The sequence below is a fragment of the Convolutriloba macropyga genome, chromosome 8 (genome assembly GCF_964194025.1).
Source record: "Convolutriloba macropyga chromosome 8, txConMacr16.3, whole genome shotgun sequence".
Classification (NCBI taxonomy): domain Eukaryota; kingdom Metazoa; phylum Xenacoelomorpha; order Acoela; family Convolutidae; genus Convolutriloba; species Convolutriloba macropyga.
In genome coordinates this window covers 62,833,345-62,851,883 of record NC_134475.1, presented here as the reverse complement: position 1 = coordinate 62,851,883, position 18,539 = coordinate 62,833,345, and the positions used below count along the sequence as shown (strand labels likewise).

At 35.7% G+C, this 18,539-nt stretch overlaps 2 protein-coding genes across 3 annotated transcripts in view; both read right to left on the bottom strand.

Moving 5' to 3' along the window:
• Nucleotides 1-18,539, bottom strand: part of LOC142344913 (26S proteasome non-ATPase regulatory subunit 1-like) — a 628,982-nt gene that overhangs the window by 369,408 nt on the left and 241,035 nt on the right. The window lies entirely within an intron of this gene.
• The window catches only part of LOC142344907 (uncharacterized), an 84,372-nt gene continuing 71,164 nt past the window's right edge, over nucleotides 5,332-18,539 (bottom strand). Inside the window, exons 13-14 of one of the 2 annotated variants that reach the window (XM_075396963.1) lie at nucleotides 6,446-6,552; nucleotides 5,332-5,913 (exon numbers count right to left, since the gene is read on the bottom strand). In XM_075396963.1, coding sequence (XP_075253078.1) covers nucleotides 5,503-5,913; nucleotides 6,446-6,552 — 518 coding nt within the window. In that variant the 3' untranslated portion in view covers nucleotides 5,332-5,502. The remainder of the gene's footprint in view (nucleotides 5,914-6,445; nucleotides 6,553-18,539) is intronic. The other variant, XM_075396964.1, reaches the window with a different exon arrangement.

Here is an 18,539-nt window from a genome sequence, read left to right as displayed (position 1 = left end):
CCTTACGTGTACAGGAAGAACTTTGCATAGACAGAAATTAAACATTTGCGTAAAAAACTGTTTTGAAACCGTTAAAACAATTAGCAACTCACTGAAAGCCTTACATATGTTCAAGTGTACCTTTGTTTAACACCAATAGTTTGATATGTGACCTGTTGTTAAAAAACAAAAACCACTCAGTTATAAAAAAAACATTGGTTATCAATTGAAATCTTCAGGCAGGTTTCTCTTCATTCATACCTCAATTTTAACAGTTTGATGCCTGTCATTATTCAGAGTATATTGTACGTCTACAAAAATCAACGACAATTTCTTCAGACGAAAAATAAAGTCCATTAGTTTTTGTATGAAAACGGCATCGAAGCCATTTAAACCGTATTCTAATCCGTCAAAAGTAAGATTTGATAACGTGCGTTTTCTTTGAACAACAATAATGAGATATGTGACCTTTGAATGATGAGAATAGGTAACTAGCAATAAAAAAGAAAAAGGGAGAAATTTTTAAGCGTTTTTTGAAAACAAATGATTTCAAAGGCATAAGGCTAGGAACTGAAGTCAATAAATAGGTTTTTAGTTCTCCAAGGAAAGCTTTTGAGATCTGTAATTATTCAGAATATTTCCTTCTACGAAAAGAACGATACATCGACAAATCAAAAATTTAACATATATCGAAGCCGTTAAAGCAATGAGCAACTCAATGAAATACGTAGATATGTTCAATTGCGACTTTGTTCAACACCAATAATTTAAATTGCTATCTGTAATTAGTGAGACTGGGTAACAATAGACAAAAACAGCAAAAGACAAAGTGGAATAAAAAACGGCTAATTATAATATTTGATTCCAGTCATGGAAAAGTTCAGCTGTCAATTCAAATCAGCAAATGGGCTCCTTGGTTCTGCAATAGGAAGCCGCGCATACCTGCATTTATACAGAATTTTTCATTCGACAACTAAAAGAACGACAAAAACAAAAAGAAAAAATAAGTTGCGGAGAACCCTTATCGAGGCGGTTAAAACAATAATTGACGCACTAAAAACATTCCGTATGTTCAATTGTGCCTTTCCTCAACGCCCATTGTTTGATCTGCAGCCTGTAATTATTGAAACTAGGTATCTAGTAGACAGAAGGAACAGCAAACTGCAAATTTTAGGATAAGACGTCTATGCATTTTCTTAAAGCAATTGGCTTCAAAGAGATGAAAAACTTCATCTATCTACTGAAATCAGTACATGGGTTCTTTTAGCCATCCATAGTAGGCCGCAACGACCTATTAAAATTATCCAGATTATGACAAATGACTACAGAAGAACGACAAACAACAAAAAAATTATTCAATTCTGCTAGAAGATGGTGTCTAAGCAGTTAGAACCATAATTCGTTCACTGAAGAACTGATGTATTCAATTGTGCCTTCTTTTTAAATGCCAGTAATGATATCTGACCTGCAATAATGTTACAAAAAAGAAATTGGACCTCAATGAAGGGGAAAAAGTTCAAAAATCGAAGCATCGTAGTATCGAAGCAAAAACCATTACTTAAAACGTACAACCACATTGAAGATAAAATTTTCATTCATTAGTAACACGATGCGATGTGTCTTTGCTGACCTTAAGCTACAAGTTGGCCGAAAAAGAAAAAAATAATAGCGAAGCTGTTGCCGTTCGACTATGAGTAACACGTAATTATTCCGAATATTATGGATATGGATAATTTGACAAAAAGGTCAATAATTATCAAGTTGAGTTTGCAAAAAAACCGGCAGAATTCCTATTCAAGAAAACCTTTTCAAAAAATATATTCTACGCTGAACGGGCGTTCTAATGATGCCGCTCAAAATTCTCTACGATGAATATATTGATCGGCGAAAATTGACTGAACAAAAAAAAACCGTTTGTGTATGTAATTACTCCCCACTAAAGTGGGTCGGAACAACTGTTATCTTTGGCAGGTATTTTTTTCGAAGAAACATTGTATACCTTTCCGGGTGCTCCTAGAAAGTAAGTTTAATTTTCAGGTTTAAATGCAGTGGAAAATAGTTTTGTAATTTGGTAAGGGTAGAGATGGGTAAACTCTTCTCTTGTGCTAAGTATGGTTTTATAACAGATCAGAAAGTAACCTCAGAATTGTCGTTCAAACTCTCCGTAGCTTTAGTTAGTTTTTTTGTTTAGCATAGTTGAATTGTGTTGTCTTCCGTATGTCTTTTTGTGTAATATTTTCAGTTGATTGAATCTTTCTCGCTTTGCTGCGTGATTTTTGTGATCTGTATTACTTTTTTTCAGAATTTCAAGCAGCACATCAAATTTGGTTTCATTTTCTCTTTTAATCTTACAAGTGGGCTATAAAAGCTCGCAGCATTATTTAAAGGACCGTGGTAAAGCAATGGCCCTTCCCCTGGCAGCTGAACGATACTACTGGAAAATAGAAGAGGACGTTGGACCATCGAAAGCAATTCGACGTTCGGTTAATTTTCTTAATGAGGCAATTTTTTAGCTTCTTCGCTAAAGACACAGTTTTTGTTGTAGCTGTTATAAATGATAATGATGATGATGGCGGCTCTTTCCAGACCCAAAAGTGGATGTCGATAATCAAAAGGCTTGACAGAATAAGTGTGTTTTCAGCAGCTTCTTGAACTCTTCAAAGGTTTTTGCGTTTCGTATATAATCAGGTAGCTCATTCCATCTTTTAGCACCTTGAAAACTGAAGTTTTTTCTCATGGCATCTGACGGGCATCTTGGGATTCGAAACAGTTTCTGACGTGAGGGTCGAGCAGAAGTTGCATTCCGTTGAAATAAATTCTCTATATAGATGGGGACCATCGATCGATCAACTTTAAACATGAATGCTAACGATTTGAAAAAGATCAGTTGCTCGATAGGTAACAAGTGTAACGTTTTGATTAAATGTTTTACTGAGACGTTCTGTGAATAACCCAATACAAACTTTGCAGCCAAATTTTGAATTTTTTGAAGTTTTCTGATAAGTTTCTTACTTAACTGAAGGTATACAACGTTACAATAATCCAGGCTAGAAAGAACAAAACAGGATACAAGTTATTTCTTTTGCTTTTCGCCCAAAAACTTTGGAATTGAATAGAATTTCCGTAGTTGTATATAACACTGCCTACAGACGCGGTTCACCTGATTCATAGAAGTCAGCTTGCAGTCTAAAGAAAAACCTAACAAGTTTATCGAGCTTCTCAATGGTAACTCAATCCCCAGTAAAGTAGGAGTCAATAGACGGAATATTAGAATTGCGATTGCAAAAAACAGTTTTGCTACTGTTATTCACTAACTTTATTTTGCACATAACATCAATTATTTGTTTCAAAATGAAACTTATGGACGTAAAGTTGTAATCTAATTCAAAGATAAATTGACTGTCGTCTGCATGAAAATGATAAATTACGCCAGTTGCATTTAAAAACTCATAAAGTGGGGTAAAAAAATGAGAACAACAGTGGTCCCAAAATCGAGCCCTGTTGCTGTTATGGACTGATTTTTCGCTTGACTTGATCTAAATTGCTTTCATTAAAATTTTAAGCAGCTGAACTGAATTGTTGATTGTGTACTACCAAAAGTCGAATGAAAGACGCATTCAAATGTTTACCTTTTTACTTTATAGCTTAGTTTTAAGATAAATTAAGCTCCAAATGCATCCATCTTTTCAAACCCCAAAAGGGGTTGCCCCTGATTGATGCAGACCGCAATTAACACCTCAATCACCCCGTCTGAGGCATTAATTGTGACTTCTGTTGGTTGTTTTGCTTCGCTGTTCTGTTGCACGTGGTAGAGAACTCGCCTTTGCCTTATCCAGATGGGTTTGCCTTAGTGCCTTAGGATGTTATTTTGCCCCGACAATGTATATGCAACTAAGTTCAATGTAACTTTCTTTTAAACCGGTTTAATATTGAAGGCTGTTGTGTTGAAGTGCTATCAATGAAGGATATATAAAAAGTCAATTTGGTTTTAGTTTTTCTTTAAGCACAAACTTTGACTCCTTTTCATGGACTCTGTCTTCTGCTTTGTTTTTTCTTGCTTTCGTCATGTTATTTGTGTGATTACTTCGCTCTCATAGCTGTTTTCACTCAGTTTACAGTAGTTCGTTTGCAGTCTACAGTAAAAGAAATTTCCGATTTTGAGTTTAATTACTCATCCTCTGATGATAATTGGAACTCATGTTTTGTTAATTGTTAAAACATTTGAACACAGTTCAATTGTCCACGAACGAAGCAGTTCTACCTTTTATGTTTTTATGCAACAATTTTGCGTGACAGTTTTTACAGTTCGAAGAATTTGAATTGTGTTGGTGCGCTGTCTTTTTTAAGATCTGTTCACACAACAAATTGGTGTAGTGATTTTGGTCACGCCGAAACAGGAAGTGAAGCTAAAAAGCGCGTGGTTTTGCGGCGTGAAATTGTTTTCGCTCTAATTTTAAAGTAGAGTAAGAATACGGCGTTTGAACAAAAATTCACTTTATCGGTAGTGGTTTTTTTTCACATGCGGCATTTTGACACTGATTTTTAGTTTTTTTTTTTTTAAAATTTTTTTTATCTGATTTTTTTTTGGAAATGGTTTTCCCAATTCACTCATAATCCGTTCTTGGTCTAGTTTTTGTTTAGTCAATGAAAATTCTTTGAATTGTACGTCAGGACTTGTCCTGCTATGTTTTTTGTTTGTGTTCATGACTTTTGAGCTTTGCATGATCTAAATTTATCTCTCATTCACAATTTTAATCAGCTCAACTCAATTGGTTTACTACTAAAAATCAAATGAAAAGTGTGGCCAAATTGTTTTCATTTCCTCTATATAACAACGTCGTTTGAAGACCATTCGCGATCATATTACCCGTCCTCAAGCTTGTTCCCCTACCTCAGACTGAAGCAGGCCACAGTAGAATCGAGCCTCCGCCGGTCGTTTGAGATTCATGGGTTGGACGTTAGTCAGTTGTTTCTTATAAGGCAGCCTCTCAATTGTTTCACATCTGGTGGATGTGTTTTTAAACATCTTCCAAGTTTTAGCCTATAATGTAGCTGAAAGGCCTGGATTAATTCAATGCTGCGCTAGTATTGTAAAATCTGTCGTTTTTTTCTGGAGGTTGACCTTAGGAGTCACTGCTGAGTATCCCTAGTGGGATCTATTCTGTTTCGGCCCCCCAGCTTAGTGAACATAAATTTTTTAGGACCCCACGGCGCACGTGCTATTTTCTTACATAGTAACGTGCTATATGACAACATATAATTTGTAACTGGGGGTCATAAAAACGCTGGGGGGGGGGGAATAGATCCCCCTAGTGTTAGTCATCTCATTTGATGAGGTTCGCGCATTTTTTTGAAAAATGAAGTTGAATTGTTCATAAATGGCCTTATTTAATGGCTTTAAGATTTGGCTTTTAATAGGTTGTTATCTTAATTGAAAATTTGGTGAAAATGAAAGATTATATTTAAAAACTAGCAACCTTATTGATGTAGTAATGCAAGGGAGTATTTTGGTTAAGAACTTTGTTAGTAGATGAAACATTTTCCACTTTTTGAGCCATCCACAAGAGCAATCAGACCGTCAGAGGTCACAGCGACAGAATTCAGTTCATCGTCAACTCGGAAATCAGTCAAGACGTTCAAATCTTTGTTGTAGATCTTTACTCGTCTAGATTCTCCGAAGAGAACGATGACGTTGTTTTCTTTGTCCAGGTCAACACAAGTGGGTCGCAGGGCAGAGTAGGTTCCATATATGGCACTGATGCTCTGGATGTGTTCTCCGTCTTTGGTTAAGTACTGTATACGGTTGTTGTTGCAATCGCACACGACAAGTTTGCCCTCCGTTGTCATTTTCATGCCTGCAGGCCACAGGAATTCACCGTCCGCGGATCCGGGACCCCCAAGGGTTCTCAGATGCTTGCCTTGCATGTCAAAAACCTAAATGGTCAAAGTCTGAATAATTCATATTTCCTCAATTCGTTTGTGATCAAGATGTTTTGTTTTAATGCACTTTGTGAATTTATTAACTCGATTGTCATTTTGATATTACTGTTAGCTCAAGCAAGCTGTTAATATGCTGTGCAAACATTATGCTATACAAGCTGTCAATTTGCTGTACAATTTTAGCTGAAACAAGCAAATCTATGCTCGGTTCTGGGATGTTCTTCCTTAATATCCAATGCTGTTTAAGTCAAATGAGGGGGCGTTTCAAATGGAAGACCTTTCAAATAAAGGACGTCAAAATTTTGTATCAATTGGACGACAAAAAATAAATACATGGGAACTTTTGAGCTGATAATTTAGTCCAAAAAGGCGGGCCGTCAAATTGAAGCGGACCTCTTGACGGCGAACTCGTATTATTGTTTACAGTTAAATTAGCGCAGAGAGCATTACAGTTTATGAAACTAGAGTAATTGTTTATTGCGAAAATGTAGAGAAAGAATAGACAATTGGTAGATGTTTCTCTAACCTGAATGCAGCTGGCACCCGAGTCAGTCACAAATATCTCAACGTCATCCGTGCACACGTCCTTGGGTCTCTGGAACAAATCCTTCCCTATCTCTCGGATAAAGGCACCTAAACATGTGGAATCATCCTATCCTCCTTCCTATATTAAATGCATGACGGTTTATAAGGCACCAGGTTTAACAAAAGGCAAAACTGCATGTTTAAGACCTCTCGAAGAGCATGTTTAGGAGCTCTCGAGCAGCGAGGTTAAGAGTACAGATCGCGAGTGGTCAATGACCCAAAAATTTGCTCTCTTAAAAGGTCAATGTCCGAAAATCGCAGATTGAAAAAGAGTCTTTGGCCGAAAAATGCAGATGCTAAAGGGTTCTTGCGCCTAAAAAAACAGGGATGCAAGAGAAGTCAGTGATTGAAAAAAAGTGTCAAAATTATAAATAGGTGCAAAAGGAGGGTAGTGTTCAAAGATACTTCTGATGGAAAACTATTCTTCAAAAAGCGAGGGCTTTATTAATAGCTGCAATAGTGATAGCTGAGGGGAGCTATTTTTGGCCTTTACTTGATTTTTTTGTTTCGTCGTCAATATGGTTGACGACTAAACGAAGTTGCACTCCTTTTCGGCTTTTGCGAAGTAGGTTTCGTTGGCTGAGGGAGTGTTAACGATTTTTTGCTCACGGTCAAATGATATGTTGTTTAATAGCTTTCCCTGATTTTCCATGCAGTGTTTTGCTTGACTGATCTGAATTTTCGATATACTTGTTTGCCTTTGATTGCTCGATTTTTGCGAGAGCTTAATTCTGCTCTGCTGCAGATTTTTATGCACTCGAAACAGCTTTTACATTGGAAAATGAGGTAAAAATTGCACCATTTTTTTTTAAAGTTACTCATAGAAATTGTTCATGGGAGGTTCTGATCTCGCTTAATGTTGCTTGGGGAAGTTTATAGCTTACAGCCAAGGCAGGTGGAAATTAGTCCACGTACCTCTTTTCGACGTTATTTCTTGGGATGTTTGTCGGCTGTTTTATTGTCATCAGAACAGAATAGATTAAACGTCTATTTTTACCGATTTAGCAATATTGCTCAATTTTTCTGGCCGTTGCATTGCGCTCATTATGCTTTTTTGGGAAATTTTTTTCAATTACTTCAGGATCGTATACAAAGCTGCTTTTGGTAAGTGCATCATAGAAATTGGATGCGAACATATATTCTTCCAAAGGCTTGTCAAAGTTTTTAAAAATTTGTTTAGCTTGCTTTTACGGACCTCCTAGTCTACTATAAGAACATAGGAATTGCTCTGTTGCAATATCAATTGATAAATAAATAAGTAATCGATTCAGAGGTTTAAGACCAAATAATTGATGCAAATAGTAAACAAACTTGTAATGAAATTGTACAGTATAAAAAATCGGCAAGAAAATGTTCGGCTATAGATCGGATTTAGATTCAAATTAGATTAGATAAATTTGTTATGAAGGTTGGTTATTATGTTTTGACTTGGTAAGATGAAAAGAAGATCTTAGAGCGTGTTCCATTGCCTTTTCATTAGTGCAATTGGTGCTCGACTATTTTTTTTTTGAATTTTGATCAGCATTCAATGGTATCTTACTGCTATTTTTCGTGATCACAATTATTTTTTTGGACTGTGTATGTCTGCGATGTCGAAATATGTTAAATCCAGAAAGTACGCCTATATAAAAATTCACTTTTTTGTATTAAAACTTATCCGCCTGATGCGCATTTGCCCGACCAGTAAGGCTTCTTGTTTTGAAAAATCTAGAGCACAAAATTTTCAAGAAGGAAACTAGATGTAAGCTTCATTTTGAGAATTTTTTCTAGATACTTTTCCTGGAATTTTTTCTGGAATTTTACTGTCACACATTCGAAAGATGCCGTCACTGTAGTAGTAGTGAAAATGCCTGGTTTGTAACGGGGGGGGACCTGTCCCCCCGTTACAATACAGGCATGGCCTTTTTTAGGTATCCTTTTCGAAAACTTGTAAAATTTCTCGAAAACTTTGTTTCTCGAGGTTGGCAAAGACTTGTAATTTTTTTGAGAGTTTGGTGTTGTGAGAGTGGTAGAACTTGTAAAATTTTTGGAAAAAAATTTTGGTGGGGTGAAGGAGTGAAACTTGTAAAATTCTTCGAAAATTTTGAATTTTTAAAATTCTGAATCCTTTTTCTAGTCTAATGAGACTAATGAAGGACTGAAAAGCGAAAGTGACTAACCTGATGGAATACTGAGGCGAGGGAAGAAAAAACATAGTTTAAAATTGATAAGTTTCTGTTCCAATGTAAGAAATTTAATAGTTTTGCGAGTCTGAGACCGCACAAGTGGTATTAATTTTATGGGTTTTATTGCCCATATGTTTAAATTAACAAGCAAGTGCGAAGTAATGAAATTGGAATTTTGTTGAATTTCAAGCCTGGAGAAATGTTTTAATTAGAGTTTCGAACTGAAAATAGCGCTTGAGAATGAATAGAAGACAAAATATCGTGAAAATTGACTGAAAAATAGAAGAAATTGGGGTTTAAAATTTGTCTGAAAATTGGTTAAAAAAGTGATTTTATCGCTTCATTACTGTGTCAGGAAATGCTTGATATGGGGGTCAATTGAATTTTGGTGAAATTACGGGTTGAAAATAGTTTGAATGGAGCGCTTAAGGTGTATTTTTAAAGCCATTTTGCGTCAAAAACACAAAATTTTGAAAAAAGTGCAAAAATTGCTGTTTTTGAAGTAAAAAGTTTAAAAAAATTGTTTTTCGCCGCCAATAAGCATTTTTATACAATTAAAAAACTGTTAAAAAATGGTACGAGAAATACTGTCAAGGAATCGGGTTTTAATTAAATATTATTCAGTGATAACTTGTAACTACATTTTTTTTATGAAAAAAGGCCAAAAATGTGCAGAAATTGTTAATTTTTGAGGTAAGAATGTAGAATAAAATGTTCTATGATAGTTATAAGGGAGTGGGCAACAAAGTTTTATCAGGTGAAAGTGTGCTCTAACAATTAATAAAGAATAATTGGGTGTTGTTTGCATGTTACTTTTTGATAAATTTTTGTTATTTTTCGGCATTTTTTGACCAAAAAGTGAAAGAATTGATGTTTCTTGGCCGTAGAATGTATAATAAAGTATTGTTTCTTAGCTGAAATGCAATTTGCAATGAAATTTTGTCATTTTAACAACTTGGCGAAACAAATAATAGTGATTAACTGGGTGCTGATTATTTGTTTTTTTTTGTTATTTTTTATGTTTTTATTTAAAACAATCACTATTTTGCGAACCAAATGTTCTAGGAGAACGGTTGGCTAAAATAGCTGACCTCCAATTGTACAGTATTTAGTGTACAAGGTCATTTCAATCATTTGAGCTGATATTGTGGATAAAAAAAGTGTGAGAGATTAAGAACAAAAAAGGCATGGTTTGGGCAATTTTGCCGGCGATTAACACATTTATGTATCTATGAAGACTTCTTTGAAGTGTTCATGTACGACTCCACTACATGGTAGACAAAACTTGGGTGTGGCAACCATAAAACTAGGCTGAGTTTGAGTTTGAGTTTTATTTTTAGCTTATCTATTCAATCGACCTTCTAACGCCAAAGTGAGGAAAAGTGGTCTTAAATAGTTTTATTGGTATTGCATTTTCTTTGCGATTCAATTCAAAGCAAGCCGCATTTTTTAAATTCCTCTTACAGCGTGTTGATACCTTTAAGAGTGTATTTCTTGTCCACAACGGAAACAAAGTTATGACTGAAAAATTTTCCTTTCACGATAATAGTGACTTTTTCCACGAATAATATGAAGTGCTTTTTTGCTAAAATTTGATACTTGAAATAAGCTGAATGATCTGAGAATTCAATTAAAAAATAGCCAAAATTTATGAAGTCAGCTTCACAAAAGAATGTCACACACTCAACAAACAATTTCAACAAAGGAATAAGTTTGATTTAGTTATCATAATTGAGAACAATTCTTCGTTTCTTTGGTGAAAAACACTTGCTCACAGGTGGAGTCGCAAGGCTTCCACTGCTCGAAACATCATCTGGTTTGTTTTCATTTTTGTTTTCAGGTGTACAGACAATTGTATCATGAACCATGGCAGGTGTTGGTGGCTCGCTAAAAGTTTCTGGGCTCTCAATATCTGGTTTCATTTTCCAAATGCTTTCAACCAGTTCAAGATCTCTCCAGTAGCCCTCTTGATTTTCATACAGCGGCATTTCTTTCACGTCATAATCGTAAAAAATTTTTCGTACTCCCTCGTCCAATGTGTCTGGGTTGAATACAAACTCTCTGACATAAGCAGTTAAAATCCAGCAAGTATTGAGCTCCTTTCATAAGGCCTTTCTCAAATCGAAGTGACTGAATAAAATCAAAAATCACAATAGGCACAGCCATGTGATTTACTGTATCCCACTCATCTAACTGATAGTCCTGCTGTACAATGATAACAGTCTGTTTTCTGTAAGTCTCATAAGCAATTGTTCGGCTGTCAGACGTCGATTCCTCCTTTAGAATGATGGCTAGAGGAGACATTAGAATTGCTTCTTTGATTATAGCAGAATTTTGTTAATCGAATATAACAATAGGAATCTGTTGTCAAAATCCAGGAACAGTTCTGCTAAATAAAAATTTGGAATTGAGCAAATGAAAGTTGAGGCGAAAATTAGGAAATGAAGAGTTCTGTTATAATTCTAAACTAAGGCGTGTTCAATCAGTTTCTCCCGTTTTTGTCGTAAAAGGTCTCTCAGGTAGCTATTACACGTAAGTTCGTTACACTCAAATCCTTGTTTTTTAAGTGAACCTTAGTATACTATTCGTTTTATCGTATCCAATCTTTCCGTGCTAGCTGTACACACCCAATTTTATTACTTTATCTAGAGCAATTAATGAAAGCAGTATGTTGTTCAAATACCGAACAGCGTTGATCTGAGGAATGCCATGTAGATCAAAAGATATAAAAAGCTTTAAGGTTTGTTAATGTCTGGGACTTAACATGTGTTCTCGCAATAGTGTTTTGTTACACTTGCGGGTTTAATAATTTTTGGAACCAAACTTGACCTCACTGCTTTTACGCTACCTTTCGTGTCTGCATAGCACGAATGTATTCAATAATTTCTTATCAATGGTAATCAAAAGTATAACGTTAACATTTTTGTATGCAATTTGTGTGTGTGTGTGTTTGTGTGGTTACTAGCGTATTGTGTAAATTATTTATGAGGATACTTACACACTAAGACCAGCATATGCTAGGAAAATTCTTTTACTGCTTTCTTATCTTGAAACAGTTTCAAAGGAATTTGTTTTTATATGATCAAGGTTAAGTATGTGCTTAATAAATCAAATCCCATTTTGTCTGTTGTTAATAAACTGTTTTTAAGACTCAATGGTCAATAATCCATTTTCTTATATTCCCAATCATTTTGTTGCGCAGCCAGGCTAGCGAAAAGAAGGTATGCGTCTTGAAAAACCAATTGTATGCAGAAACTGTTTGAACAAGATGCACGAAAATTATTTATCGGTTTCATCACTATACCCAAACAACAGTGTAAGGTTAAATTATTTTCTGGCTACAAGTGCATATTTTAGTGAAATTGAAAGGTCTGATTCTGATATAGCGCTAAAATTGAGGCCCTACGGTGGTATTATTGGCATAGATAATTCTTCAGTAGATAAATACTTGAAAATCCTAAAAGTTTTACGTTTGCACGCTATTTTACACGACGCAGGTGGTTTCGTATACGAAATATATAACCAAGGACCTGGCTACCCTTATATGCTTCCGTGGAAAAGCAGCAACTGTTTTAGCGGACATTTGTCAGGAATATTGTTTTGCTTATATATAAAAGCTTTCATCCGTCAATTTTTCATTTATTGGAATGCTGAGTAGCAAAACAGTTGTGTTAGACGTTGAAGGGTTTCGTCACAGAAAAGAAAAATTTATTGTTAAAGAACTTGGTGTTTGCACCGACGACTATCTTGACTGCGTGTCATTTTTACCTCCAACAAGTTATAGTGAGTTAACAACTCAACAAAAGCAATCTTTCGGTTGGTTGACTAGAAATTTGCACGGTTTTGAGTGGGACACAGGAAACTATCCTTATATTTATCTTACACAAATAATTCAAAGCGTTCGCTTGAGGAATCCGGGTGCAATATTCTAAGCTAAGGGAGAGGAAAAAGTAAAATTTTTGTCAGATTTGCTTGAGTGCTCTATCATTGATCTGAATTCACTTGCGTGTCCTTCGATATCTGTGAACTATTTTACACAAAACTGCCAAAGTCATTCAAAGGGCAAAAACATTTTCAACAAACATTGTGCAAAAGAAAAAGCCATATTCTATTTCAACTGGTTAACAAATGAGAGAGGAATTGACGAAGGTGGAAGCACCCTTGTCACCGAGTTCAACAATTTGCGCCTTGATTACGGGGGACGGGAATCTGAGTCTTTCAATTTCCAAAGACGAAACAATAAAAACCGGAAACCAATTTTTACAGAGAAAAGTTAAATTGTTGCTGACTGAGGACGAAATTCGCTCATTTACTCATTTAGTATAATATATTGAACCTTTTCTTCAGTGGAGAAAGCAGAATGTCTAAAACTCAACCCAGAGTCTGTCCTCCGAGACTCTTACTGATGTCGAAACACCCGGTTGGTGAAGCAATTGACAAGAACGATCCTTCACTGCCAAAGGAGATTCAACACTTGGTGAAGGAAGAAAGGGTACACAAAATTGTTCATTATGACAAAACTGAGAGACTCTCGGAGTGCTTTATGGTTCATATGAAAGACTTTCTAACTGAGTTCAATTGCTATGAATTGTTTTATGTAAAGTGATTTTTTTCCCAATACATTTTTTTTAAAAAAATTATTTTGTCTCGAGATGGAGGGAGTAACAGTTGATCAAGTTGACGCTGTTGTAGAAGAAAGTTTTTTTGAAAAAGGAAGTAGCAGCAAATCTTCATGGAAATTTTGCAATCAAACAACGTTGCCACGGTCAGAAGTTGTATTTTTCGTTCAAATGTTTGTTATTTTACTGCTGATATCACTTTGTATTGTTAAATTAACCATTTTAAAACCAAATTGTGAAGAAATTTCAGTTTGGATATCAATATTGTCAAGTTTAGTTGGATACATTTTACCAAATCCAAGACTATGAATAAAATTATATCTACGCAAGATAGAGTCTTCATGGCCGTTGTAGGGCCTTCAGGTTGTGGCAAAACAGAGTTAATTTTCAAAATGTTGATTGGAAACACATTTTACCCAAAATTTAACAACATCATATTTTTATACAGAGAAATGAACAAATATACATCAAAATGCAGAAAACACTTGGTGTTACGTTTAAAAAGTACGCCAATTTAGAATTTGTGAATAGTCTTGCAAACTGTTTTCTGATAATAGACGACTCGTGCGAAGAAATTTACAATGACAATGAGATTGTTAAATTGGCCACTGCAGGGCGTCACAAAAACATTAAGGTTATTTATATCAAGCACAACCTTTATCAACAGAGCAAGTGGTCTCGTACAATAGACTTGAACACGACACACATCATTTTGTTCAAATCAGCCCGTGATATTCAACAAGTCGAATTTTTAGGTAATTAGTTGAACCTCGTTAAATTTTTAAAATACTGCTATCAATTGGCAACGATTGTTTACGATACTGTTCAAATATTACTGAACCAGGTCCATCAATTTTCTATCTTTCATCTGATAAAGCAGAAACAACTCCTATAAACAATGAAAGAGAAAAAATTATCTATACTGAAGCAAATGGTGCATTTGCAGCCAAAACAGTTAAGGAAATATTTGCGTAGTTGTGATAATGATGCTATACGGGTTTTGTGTGAATGTCTTCACAATGTTTTACTGGGCCACGTTAGAGTGAAAGTAAGAGACTTAAAAAATTACAGACACACATTTGAAGGCGTTCTCAAGAAAGTTATCAATGGATAAACGGCGAGCACTTTTACTAACAAAAGCCGGATTCAAACTGATTCAACTCATTATAAAATTTTGTTTCATCCATTTGAGTTAAGCAATGTCAACTGCTGAAGAGTTTATTTTGATTCCCAAAAATCAGTTTATGAAGGAGACACCATATTCCTCACAAATTCTAAATGATCCCAGAGCGACCGCATGCGACCAAATGAAAACACTGACAAAGAGAACCGAGAAATTTTGGATACAAGGGAAACAACTGATCCTACTGAGTTGTCAAAAGTACATGCAGACAAAATTCTTCAAAATCTCAACATGCTAGCGCCAGCAAAATCTACCAGGACGGAAAAAATAGTTAACCTCATTAAAGAATAAAAAAAAAGTTGTTATAGACAAAAATGAAAGTTTCATTGTTGACGGAGCCGCGACAGGAATAAATGTCCCTATTTTTCTCTATGATTTGCAGCAACCAACTAAAAAAATAAATAATCCAGATTATTTCAAGATTTTAGAGGCTTAAAACATAAAAGAAGACTTGGTGATCAACAGTAATGCTAATATTGCGATCCGGAAAAGAACTCATAGAGTTACCAAACAAAAAAAAAGAAAAAGAAAACTTTTGCCCCAAAAAGAATCAAGCACAAAGGAACCAGCCAATTACTTACAGAGGAATCCTCAGACGTCGGAAGTTGTTTCGAAACCTCAAAGGAAGACAGAACTCAGCAAGAGGAGAAGGACTGGGAGTCTTTCGACGAACGAGTAAAAATTGCTTGAGCTAAAATATACGAAAGGCCCCGCAGCATACGGAAGCATAAAAAATCTACAAAAAAGCACAAAATTGAAACCAAGTAAAGTGAAATTGTTTCTAGAGGGTAAAAATGCCCACACAAAGCAGAAGAAATGTAGAAAAGGTTTTCCAACACTGAAAGTTATTGCTTATGAAATAAACGAGATTTGGTCGCTAGACTTGGCTTATGTGGATAAATTAGCAAAAGAGAACAAAGATGTAGAATATTTGTTTTGTTGCGGTGGACTGTCTCTCACGTTATCTACGAGTCGAACCCTTAAAATCAAAGTACGCCACAACTACAGCAGATGCGTTTAGGAAAATGATAAAGAACAAGCGACCTAAAAAAGTGTGGGTAGATGCTGGAACAGAATTTAAGGGCTCATTCAGCACTCTTTGTCAGAAAAATGATATTGAAGTTTATAAAACTTTCAGCTAGAAAAAATCAGCATTTGCGGAAAGAAATATACGATCGCTCAAGAATTTGATATACAAGTATTTAGAAGACAAATGGACATACTCGTATATTAATCAATTGCAGAGCTTTGTACAAACCATTAACTCTAGAGTCAACAGAGTAACGAAATTGGCGATGAATAAAGTGACAAAAAAGACGTTCCTTACTTGATATCATTAATTTTTAATGATTCAGCAAAACTAGTTCGCCGACCAAAGTTTTACGTTGGGGAATTTGTGCGAATATCAAAAGCGGATCTTCCTTTTAGAAAAGGATACAAGCAAACATTTACCAATGAAGTTTTTGAGATTTACGATATACCTACAAATCCCCCTACTTATAGTCTCATTGACGCAACCCAAGAGCCAGTCAAAGGAAAATTTTACGAGTTAGAGTTGGCCAAAGTTAGAGACAACAGTAGTGAAATAACAAGACATGAATGAACTCACGGTTCACTTAGTTTCATCAGCCTCAATGAATATTTTCCCTCAAAACACCTTGTCCTCATTCAAAAATTATTTCAATGAAGAAATTAATTTGAAGGGGGATTGGCGAGTTGCATTAAGTAAAATTATCTTCCCGGCAAAAATAAATCAAGTGAACAATAGTGATCTGAAGATATTTTCTTCTGAAGGCCTTAAGTTTTATGAGAAAAGTATTCCTTTTGATTCCTCATTTTGACTTTCAATCTAACAAAATCAACGGAGTTTTATCTTTTTTGGTAAAAACGAAGGAATTACTTTTCCAGATAACGAAATTCCAAGCATACTAGGTTTCAACGGTATTCATGATGGGTCTGGTTATCATATTGGATACAAGATGTTGGACACTTTTGAAAATCTGACAATGGCTGATGACGAAGAAAAAACTTTTGTTGGCGATTATCCTTTTGATTTGTCTGCCGGGAAGCAACTGATTTTTAATTACGTTAACATAATTGAGTATCAATACGTAGGTGATACTAAAGCTCCGCTTATTCGAGTCATTGATTCAAAACAACGCCTGAAAAACGGTAGCCCCTGCGACATAGAGCCAACACACAGAATTGTTTCCAGCAACCTGGAATACAACAAGTTACTATCAAAAAATTTTCAATCAATTGAAATTCAATTGCGGACAGAAACCGGACAATTAGTTCCATTCGCTGGAACAGGAAAAGTTATTTTGACATTAAATTTTAAAAATTCGACTAAATGGAAGCCTACTATCAACAGCAATCGGTATCACCATACTTTTCAGGACACTATCGCCAACGGGGAAGTGGTTTTGGGGCTTTAGCAGCAGGTATTGGCAGAGCTGCCTTGCCGATTGCAAGAAAGTTTCTTTGGCCTGTAGCCAAAAAAATGGACGTGAATTAATTGTTCAAGCAGCCCCTGAGCTGGTAGAGGTTGTTACAAAGAGAAAATCTCCAAAACAAGCAAAAAAATCGACTGCGCAAAAACTGTAAGAAAACAAGTGGGCGGATCAAAAACAGGAAGAATGCGTAAATTTAAAACTAACGGTGAAAAACCAAAACAAGGAATTCGTAAGAAGAAGCCTTTGACGAGAAGTCGGTCAAATTTCTTTTCTAAAATTCAAAATGATTACTAATTTACTGCCCGCAGAGGCAACACACACCACACTTGATTTGTTTGAAAAACAGCCTCTACTTATTACTTTTGACAATGCTTTTACTCAAAAAGTCGGGCCATCGTATTCCCCGGAAGGTCCAATGCTTGAGTTTGAAGTTTTGGGCGATAGGAACAATTTCATAGAAATACAAAAACTTCTCCTTGAAATTAAATGCAAAATCTCCCGAAACAATGACGGCGATTTAAGGACACGAACTGATGCTACAAATACAGACGCGCCAAACTTTAGCAACAACGCATTACATTCTTTATTTTCAGAATGCACTGTATCTGCTGACGCTGTTAAAATTTCCAACACAAACGGAAACTATGCGCACAAAGCATTCATTCAAACGGAATTTTCTTCAGGAAAAACTGCAAAAAACACATGGCTAGTTTGTCAGGGATATTATTACGAGGATGAGCCAGCTAAAATTGATGGCACTGACGGCCGCGCGGACGATGTGGCGGCCAGGAAAGCTCTTGTTGCTAATTCCCAGGAAAACTATTTCATTGGAAAGCCGGCGAGTGATATTTTAACTTGTGATAAACACTTACTTAGTGGTGTTACTCGGCGAATTTCATTTAGAAGATCTACAAATGATTTTGCTGTAATTTCAGAGCCAAAGAAACATTACAAAGTTAGAATAATTGAAGCTAATCTCTACGTTAGAAAAATGACAATAGCGGATCATGTTTTGACGGCAATTGAGAAAACTCTACTAAAAACACCTGCCGTGTATCGCTATACAGAAGTATTACCACGAACATTTTTAGCTACAACTGGAATAAGAAGTTGGAGCCATGAGGATATTTTCTCGAGAGAACCTGTACGACGTATGGTAATTGCGACATGGCAACAAATCAAGCATACCTTGGAACTAATCGCACTAATCCTTTTCACTACCAGAAATTCAATTTGAGCCAAATTGTTGTTTATAGAAATGGTCAACCTATTGTTGGAACTCCGGTCTCAACAACTTTTAACGACCGCATTTACTTCAATACTCTGGAAGCTTTAGATTTTCTTGACAAAGGTGGGCTTGGCATAACTTTGGACAACTATCCCAATCATTTTATTCTAGCTTTGGACTTAACTTCAACGCAAGAGGCTTCTCATGATTTCATTCATCCAGAACTTACAAATTGCTCAATTTCGGTTCAACTTACATTTGACGGAGCATTGGCGGCCAACGTAGAAATTTTATTTCTGGGCGAAAGAAGCTCAACGTATTATGTTATTTCGGAACGAAAGGTGACAAAAACTCAATTATCACCTACCCCACCGATGGATAGTG